Source organism: Anopheles moucheti, chromosome 2 (assembly GCF_943734755.1).
Source record: "Anopheles moucheti chromosome 2, idAnoMoucSN_F20_07, whole genome shotgun sequence".
Lineage (NCBI taxonomy): Eukaryota > Metazoa > Arthropoda > Insecta > Diptera > Culicidae > Anopheles > Anopheles moucheti.
The window spans coordinates 13,030,711-13,040,537 of NC_069140.1; the positions used below are offsets into that span (position 1 = coordinate 13,030,711).

At 40.0% G+C, this 9,827-nt stretch overlaps 1 protein-coding gene across 1 annotated transcript; it reads right to left on the bottom strand.

Annotated features, from left to right (window-relative positions):
* Positions 1-2,744: 2,744 nt before the first annotated feature.
* LOC128299109 (uncharacterized) lies at positions 2,745-3,395 on the bottom strand. Its single transcript, XM_053034975.1, has one exon. It carries the CDS (start codon positions 3,393-3,395, stop codon positions 2,745-2,747), a length of 651 nt encoding a protein of 216 aa, XP_052890935.1.
* Positions 3,396-9,827: the final 6,432 nt, after the last annotated feature.

A 9,827-nucleotide genomic window follows, 5' to 3' on the forward strand; every position in this document is an offset into this window, starting at 1 on the left:
ACACGCAGGAACAGAAAAAAGGCGCTCTCAAAAATCCCCATCTTTTTTATAATGTAACATTCGCATTTTAACGGTTATGTCACCTGAACATGTGAACACGAACAATTTTTTATCGAAAATATTATTCGATCATTCGATCCATCATGTGTATTCGATCAGGTACTGGGCGTCTCCTTATTCGCTTATATGAATGGAGACGCCCAGTACCTGATACTTCTTGTGTCGGTATATTTATGTAAAAAGGTTTTTTTGTTCTAGTTGCACAATTGCGAGGAATCTTGCTGTATTGCTAGAAAATATTAAACAGATTTTAAAAACATTTGTGATTTTTGTTAAGAAAATCGTTGTTAATCATTGTTGTTATAAAAATTAATAATCGAACGCACATGATGGATCGAATGCACATGGACAACTGTAGAGCTGTTTTTAACGATTTAATTTTTCGCATAATTCAAATAAGCTCAGTAGTTTCAAACAATAGAGCGTAATCATCTCTCACGCGTCATACGTAACGCGAAACGCTCATTCTTTTTCGTATATAAGTCGAACTAAACGTTTCACTCACGACCGAGAGTGACAGTCCTATTGCGGTCAGTAGAATGTATTATATACTAAATATATATACTATTATGTAACTAGCAAGTGCAACATAATATAAAAATATCATTATCTGCACGGCACACTACTTTATACAGAGAATATTAAATGCGATTCAATTCATTACTCTTAGTGATGATTGCGCTACTGCAAGTTTCATCTTCGAACCTTCGTTCCGTCAAACCTTCATTTAAATAGACTACGTTAAGTAATTGGACGCCTAGAGATGCTTAATTTGATAAACTTTTCAACCGAAAACTGCCAAAAGTGGATTTTTTTTTGTGTGATCGTAAACTTTTTGCTACCAATTCTGCACGCTGCATTCCAACTCTGTCTATATCTTAAGTCTTACGCTTGGTGACGAAATTTTTTTTTATCCTCCTTTTCCTTAAGATGCAACCACCGGGATAGAATATTGAATGGGAAAGACAACGCAACGCATCGGCAAGTTTCTCTACGCTCCGAAAACGCACTCCATTTCATCGTTCAAATAATTTTCCACAATTTGCCTCCCGTACTCAATCTTGGCTGAGTGTACCGAAAAAGTTTTGCAAAGTGCAGTGCCAACTCAGCAAAGAAAGCAACCGTCCATCCGTGGTAAATCAGTCACTGTTAGCGGTGCGCGCGAAGGAGGGGCCCAGAAAGTTGTCGCTGGTAGGGAAACACGCAGGTCGGGAAACAAAAACGAGCAGCGGTAGCAGAAAGAAGACATTTTAGTTTCGCATTAACATTTTGTCATTAAAAATTCCGTTTTGTGTAATAACTTTTCTTCTTCAATGCGCGCGCGAAGCATTTTCCATCAAAACTTTGCCATTTTCCGCCTGCTGAATCTTCGCTACAGAGATCCTCCGGATCCGACACTGCCGAACGTAGCGCGGGGTGTATTATTTCAGGCATCGAGTCAGTCACTCCTTGGCGGGTGATGATGCAAATGACGATCGCCATTTGTCCGGGCACCATCAAAACCGCTACCGCGAGGTCTTATGATAAAGTGAAAACTTTAATCGCCATGTCACGCTTCATCAGACGGCTGGCTGGCTCGTTTAATGAATCGGTTTCTAGAATGGCTGATAATTTGTTAAAAAGAAGGAAACACATACCCCTTTTCCACCCACACACTTCCTGCTGTTTCATCGACATCATTTCCCTACGCCTAGGCGGGAAAAAGTTTTCCGCACGCTGGTTAACTAACTTTCCTGTGGAGAACGTGGAGAAATGCATCAACATGCCGTTCCGTATCTTCGGGATCATGAGTCATTGTGCATAAAAGTTACCAAACAGCTGCCCGGGGACTTTGCAATCACGAAAAGCCACCGTAAAGTGTCACGTGTGTGTAATAAAACGGTCTGCAAGGTAATTTCGTCACGTGTTGAAAACTTGCATTAAAATATAACATAAGCCTCCTAACATTTCGAATGTCACGTTGAATTTCAAGGCATTGAGCAAATGGGAAACATTAGTTACTTTTAGAACAAATTTTACAAAATACCCCAAGAGTGTTTCATTCATGGAAAAAAGTTCCATCAATATTAATGAACTGTTTATTTAAATTACGGTAATAATCAATCGATAAAGAAAATATCCAGAATTGTAAACACTCGCATCTGCATCTGCAAGCGGAATCGTCAGCCATCTCACTTACCACTCATTAGAAACATAGCGAGGCCGGGATTTAATTGGGAAAGCTAGTCAAGCTCTTCGAATGCACATTCAATACGGAACGCTGCTACACGCTACCGGATGTGGACGATACAATGTTTCATCATAAAGTGCTGAAACCGTGCAACACAGCGAGCCGGCTATGCAACGCCGGGTTCTTTTGCCAATCATCACCAGCATGGCGAGCACAGCGAGTGGTTGTTCTCGAACTACTCCAACAGCCCGGAAGGATAAGTGAGCTCGTTACGGTGCGAAGGGCGGAAGAATTAAATTACACAACACAGACCATTCGGGAAATCACTAATAATCCACCACTTTAAATCCTCATTATGCCGTTTGCTAATACTTTCGGAACTCTATCAATTATGCATCTTTCTCAACTTGTGACTCTAATTCCATCCTCAGAGCCATCGGGAATTTAATTACAGGGTTGTGCATTTGTTCAGTTTCAGGCAATACTTCTATAGGCTTACAATTTTAAGACGTCACTAAAGGTAAGAACAAACAACACACAGCACTAAGATGCTGAGCGCAATCACAACTACCCCCGTTGGTATCCAGTACGATTTTTCTTTCCAATCACTCTGACTAATTTTCTTGTCATCACGCGGAATAAATGGAGGATCAGCATACACAATTTTAAACTCAATCCGAAAATTACAAGCACACTCTTCGTAAAAAGTTAATCGAGACCAACCGATGGTGAACGGATCCACAAACTTCGGCTCCTGATTCACGGTCATCCATCCCTGGCGCAAGTTACTGTAGCATACAAAAAGCTCAAATGATTGCTGCCCATTCTTTGTCGTTGTAAACTCATAGTTGATGTATGTTAAAGTTGCGTATATCTTAGGCGTGTAGAGCTGAGCTATACGTCCGTGCAGACAACCGATGCTTATGTTCAACTCCTTCTCGCCACACTGTACGCTTGCTTGCAGGCAGCGACCTAGCGAATATTTAAACTCTGGAAATAGAAGCTCATTGTCGCCAATCATGTTGAAGAACGTGAGCGTTCCATTTTCAACTTTTAGCCCTGCCTTCGGTACACTATTCTCTGTCAGATTGCGACAACTGATGCAGTTGACAGCTTGAAATATGGCTGACAAAAATGGAAAAACGATTGCAGCTATAGCAACCATCGTTGAACTACGACTAATCTGGATTGATAACCGTGCGTGATAGAAAAGCCCGTTAGGTGGTTAGCAATGTGATTTAAATACTTTATTTAATTTTCTAACTATTCAAGTTATTCCAAATTGTGAAATATTCGTTGCTTTGCTTCGTAAGACTTAAGAGGAAAGTTTGTTATTAAACAATAGTTTAATGGTGAACATGATCATTTATATTTGGAACTTGAAATTATGGCTGTTAATGCTCTTTTCACCGCTTTACTTCATGTTTCCTTTTATATTTCCCAAGTGTTACTCACATTTTTCAAGCAATTGTTTTTTTCCTCCCCTCCATGTCATATTTTCAACGAGCATTCCCCAGACACTGCCCTCATCATCATCATCATCATCGCCATTATCTTGTTTCGTCTTGAAGAAAAGTCCTAATTTTGGTGGCGCTTTTCACTTGAGCCGCACACTCACACATGCTTTCTATGACGAACCGTACAGCCCAGAACTGTACATTCCTCGGGAGGGTCTTTGCTGTGTATATGCGCACCGTACAAACAACAAAGAAAGCAAGTGAAACTATTATAGTTAACTTTTCCGACACATTCAGCAGCACAAAAGGACACCACTTTTGTGTCACCGAAAGGAAAAGCACTAGGAAACGAAAACTCATCAACGCCTGTGTTTCTTTGCTGTGTTTTTTTTTTTATTTCCGCTCCTCTTCCTTGAGGTCCTTTTGTCGCGGTATCAACCAGTAAAGTACAAAGCAGACAAAATAGACAACATCATACACGGTTGGTCACATTGTGATAAGTAACTGCTGGAATGTTATTTTTCAGCATACTTTCCTTCCTTCACACACATATTTATATTTTCACTCCATTCAAAACCGTACACAAGCATGCAAACATGCTCTTTCCGCAGCGGCTATTCTTTCGGCTCAACTATAAAGGATGAAAACACTTTATGGCAAGTGTGCTCTTGATTTGAAAATGGCTTTTAAGCATTTCTCTTGGCATCATTCATCATATTCGAGCGGTTCTTGAGACTGGGGTAATCTTTGAGTAGTGAATTTTTTACTTTTCTTCACACTTCACATTATCTCCCACCGCATAAACCTCAGACTAACGAGAACCTGACGAACGAAAAAACTGCTCGTCCCGTGGCAGCTACTTTCATTCCGCTTTACGCTAAAACGCGCCAACCGCATTGCACAGTACAAAGAACTGAACTCACACCTAGCGGAAGGTGGAATAATTAAAGGACCTCTTGCGAGATGATAAGATAAACATCACCAGTTATCTTTTTTTTTTCTCTCTCGTGCCCACCATACACACACACACGTTAAAAGATTGCCCATTTTACGCCCATTTATGTTTGACTCGACCAAACAAAGCTTTCCGTTGCGTTTTGCTCTTTTCCATTGCTGTTACGCTCGCTTGCACGATGCCGCAGGTTTATGCTGTATGACAGGCGGACAAAACAGACGAACAAAAAAAAAACAAGCTAATAACTTCTCCCGTGCACTAACACTCCAGCCTGCGAGCAAGCGAGAACAAAATATCAGTGAAGCAAATTTTTAAATGCTTCCCTATTCCTTCTGCGACCTTCAACCGTCGGCAACGGGTTAAAACGAGTGAAGTGGAGCGGAAATTTTTCAATTTCCAGCAGCGGAAATCATACGTATCGTCGCATGAAACGCAAAACTTAGCGAACGGGCAAAAACATTCGTTTTTTGCGCTAGCGCTTCCCCGGTCCACAGCATCGTAGAGTAATTGTGCTTCACTACTTACAGACTGTGCATTCCCGACGCCCGTGTCCCGGGCCCGGGCACAAACGCATTGAGGTTATATTTCAAGCATTAAATTTTCCCAGCATGATAGTTGGGCAGAAGTTCGCATCCAACCCGAATGTGGAACCGGGGCGAAATAAGCTACGCTCTTCTATTTTCTCGGGCCGAGAAAGACCCCGAAGCTTTCTCGTCCCTGGTGTGTAAGACTGATTCGAAAGGCACCGTAGTGTTCCGGTTTGCTCATCTACACTGTCATGCGAGACAAATCTTTCCGGTGCTTGGCGTACGCGTTGGTAAGGGGTATTCGTACCACGTGTAATGCTTGCCGCTGTTTATGGAGACGAATGAAAAGGCACAAGTGCGTGACTGTTTTAATTTGTAATGATGTGTGACTTGTAGCAACTTGTCTATTGCCTCTCCCGCTCGTGACGTATCGTGCGAAATTTGGAAAACTTTTCCTGCGACATGTTTGTATCGTGGACACTTTTTTAGCCAACTGCACAAATAGAGCCTTCGCTCTAGTGGTTTTTAAGCGCCGAAGAAGTTTTTGCCGTGCCGTTTGAAGATTTCCGTGCCGGTGTTGTAACGATAAAAGCGTACAATATTACTTTCGCTCAAATGAAACTCTTTAATGTTCAACAGCATCGCACTACACGTATTGATACAACGGGATTAAGGGGCTACGGGGTTTAACATTAGCTAATATAACTCTTATTAGCTTATTTTTTTTTTATTTAAATTTCATTATGACGGCAATGCCGTATTTTATTAGCTTATTATTAGTAAGTTATTTTTGTCAATTTTTCAATATTATGCATTAAACGATTTAGTACGTTAACGGATAGTACTATTTCAAGTTCACTGACATCAACAACTCGTCTGCTTTTTAGTTAGTCGTTATCTTCGGTACACTCCAGCAAGAAGTTAAGTCCCGTTCAACATTTTTCTTACACACCGGATACATATTACGCTATGCCTGCCATTTCTGGCTTACTAGATTTGTTTTACCATGTAGACGGATAATCAGCCGTTGCTACGGGAAAATGGGTAGGATTTTGAGTCGGTCTTGTCGTATGAAAACCAGCGCCGCACACTGGATATATGACTATCATTTTTTATTCTTAGTATCAACCTGTCATAATTTACTCCTGACTAATTCCATTCTCGTTCTTTTATGTTTTTTGCTTTTCGTTGTTCACTTGTGGAAGCTATCAAAGAATTCTTGCAACTGTCGCTCAGTTCCCAACATAACATTGCGATCTTGGAATCTTAATTGGAATGAAATCTTAAACCCATCATGTCGTGTTCGATATCCATTGCTAAACTTTCATTGTGGCTCTATGAGATGGTCATGAAATTCTTTAAAGCGGTACTTCATATCCAGAAGTAGTCGAGACAGCTGCTTCGACTTGAACATCACTCAATTCATAATGCTACATTGTCGATTTACTTAAAATAGAGAATACTTAATGCAATGCTATATGCAATCGCGCAGAATGAAGCAAATATTATAACTGATTCTATATATAATTCTGTCTATATATAAACCTGTTCTATATATAATCGGTCGGTTGTCTGTGTGATTTGCTTCGATCCATTAACGTAACTTTCTATCGTTCGCTTGATTTTTGGCTTTCCAGTTCGAAATACCAATTTAAGGTCGGTTTTTCGTGCGTCAAAATCATCAAACAATGCATAAAAAGGCCGAGTTTCTTTGGCCAAGGGTGCACCTAGAAGTTTGAGTACACTGCATAGTGTAACCGTGCCGATATAGCTATTATCATACAACATATCATTCGCACACAAGCGACATAGTTCTACAATTCCTTTAAACAGGAGCTTCTACTGCAATTATCCTTTTCATCTGGTGTTGGTGTATCTAACATTCATCGTAAGATTGCTTTACTGACATCCGGCGAAACTTCAAAGAGTGCGGTGTGGATTCAAAATTAATTTAGCAAATTCTTTCCAAAGTAAAGCCACTTTCAATCTTTGCTCGTATCTTTATTCGTCCTTCTGTTTGAATGTAAATTCTTCATAATTGATTTTTCCACCAATACGCTCTATAAGGATTTTATAGAGCATTCTTTGTGCTGAATAGAATAGCTTTTTTTCGATCGCGAGAGAGAAAGAACTTATGCATCGAGAATGAAAACAAAATAAAAGACACCAAGCACTTACAGTATTCTTACAACCGATGCTGAACCAGTGATGAAATATTATATATCCTCTTTATCTTCGAAAGTTTTGTGCTGCATGAGCAAAAGTTTTACGAAGCAGAAAATTATAAAAGAAAAACATGTTCCTAGCAGATAAAAATCAAAACTGACAGTTTGATAACTCAATCCAACTTCCATGGATTCGGTCGCACAGCAGAACGCACACTGGCAGCAGTGCAGGCGAATGTGTTCGATTCCCTTATGTTATGTCCTTTCCGAGCAGCAAATAAGATAAAACTCGGTACGGTCACACCATCCCCCACTGCACACAGCTTGATTTGGTAAGGGTCGTCACGCATTAGCAATCTTCAAAATCATCACGCTTCGAACCTAATGATGTTTGTAATTGTTTCGTGAGCTGGTTGAATAAGCCACCGTGCTCTGCTGTTGCTTTGTTGTGTCTGCTCATGAACGAAATAATGGGATTTTCCTCCTGGGGAAAATAAATCACTCATTCTAGATTATTTCTGCTACACGTCAGATGGCACAACCGGGGTGGGACCGGGGGGTGGAGTTGTGGATTTTTCGGGGGAATTAAACCATGTAGGAATTGATAAATGCGAACTGACACTTTCGATGGGAATTACATTTCATCTGCTAACTGGCTAATGAAATAAAACGGTATTCGTAGTGGGAATAAACCTTTAACACTTGCTAGTGGTGGGGAACATAAAAATGGGTAACTTTTGTTTACACAACTCCTCTCATATGGCTCATATGGTCTCATACAGTTAAAAATGTATTAAATTATTTTTGTAAATTTTAATTTTTCCTTTCAGAATTTTAACCTAATTACGATACCATTTGGAGTGAATATTTTCATGACTTTATGACAATTTCATAAATAATTTCTAGTCAAAAACATTGCTACAAATAATCCGAACCGACCAAATATTCCATCGTGCTGTGAGGTCTACACTCTTGTTAGACGTTCGTTAACAAATCATAAAACACTCCCCAAACCATCTCACCGTAAGTCGTGTTTGATTTACTATACTTGACATTAAATCTTGGCACCCCCCCCCCAAAAATGCCAGCGACTTTTGTTGCCAGCTAGAACCAACACACCCATCACCCTTTAGAAGCCATATCAAACCATTATTCCCAGCACCATTTCGGTGCATTGACGTTTGCTGGCGCTTGACAGAGATTTATGAAAATTATGATCTATCGTATAATTACCGCCTCGTTCCGCGTGCGGCACGTTACTCGCGAGAACTGCAAGACATATGGTGTTGTTCTCCCGAAAACAAATACGACTATTCTGGGCGAGCTGTTCGATATGCTGCGTGTATTATTAAGCGCGATTTATAGCAAAATTATCATTTCTTCTCCACGTGCTGTTGGTATCATTTATCATTAAAGGCGACCATAAGGGGTTTTTTTCTCGAAGCAGAAACAGGGCGACCCTTAGCGGGAAACAGTTTTTTGCGCCCCATTTGTCTTACTGCGACAGTTATGGCATAATTCACCGTTGGAAAAATGTTGCTAATGGAATTCGAAGCCCAATCGCCCTTGTTATGGGCATCGTAAGCGAATAAATTTACTCCACAGGTGAGCCGATAGTATTCAGCAAAATTCAGTGTCCGCTCAGTAACAATTCGCCGAACGGTCAAATGAATCGTATGATCCACACAGTGCTGTTGTTGGTGGTGTTCATTCAATCATGCTAATTATAATATATGTAAGCTCGTAAAGGCGCAATCTGCTGCTGTAAAGGTCGATAGGTAAAGTTTTTGCTTTGTCAAATAATCTTAAATATGTTCATAAAACCACAACTGTGAATAAGCTGAAACGCAAATATTGACATTCGTAATTCTAAATAGATTCGCAGGATTAATCAAATGAACAGAATTAGTAAATTTAGTATCTCCGCACTTAAAGAAGAATTATAATAAGAATTGTATCTAAAGTGTTGATAAGAGATTGTTTAACAACAAAAACATGAACACTAAATACAAAGAAACACAAAACATGAAAACTTTGCAACCAACATTGACAACTGGGGCCAGAAAACGGAATCAAAATCAGTAACTGATGAAACTCCGCTAGCATCTGTACGTTTCCATATCTTATGCAGCCTTACAGCGCATGGAAGGATACTTTTAGCTAAAGTTTCGCGATACAATTCAATAAAACAGCCCAAAGCCATTGAAAATGTTGGCACTGCGCTGCAAATGTAAATAAAAAGAGGAACAAATACGCGCACAAGCACACAACGAAACAGAAGATGACAGTTTTGATTTCCGAACTTGCAATGGAACGCTCAGAAACTTGGACGGATTTAACGAGGCGGATGAGAGGGAAAAAGTGTCATTCCTAACGCGAAAAGTTTTTAAATCACATTTATTTTAAAGTGTGGATGTTTCGTGCTGGTGTGGATGGGAAGCTTGTGGCTTTTGCGCCTGACTTCATGTTGCTCTTTATTTACTTCCAATTTTT

Excerpts from the sequence above, each read along its gene's own strand:
- LOC128299109 (XM_053034975.1), bottom strand. The coding sequence starts at position 3,395 with ATGGTTGCTATAGCTGCAATCGTTTTTCCATTTTTGTCAGCCATATTT.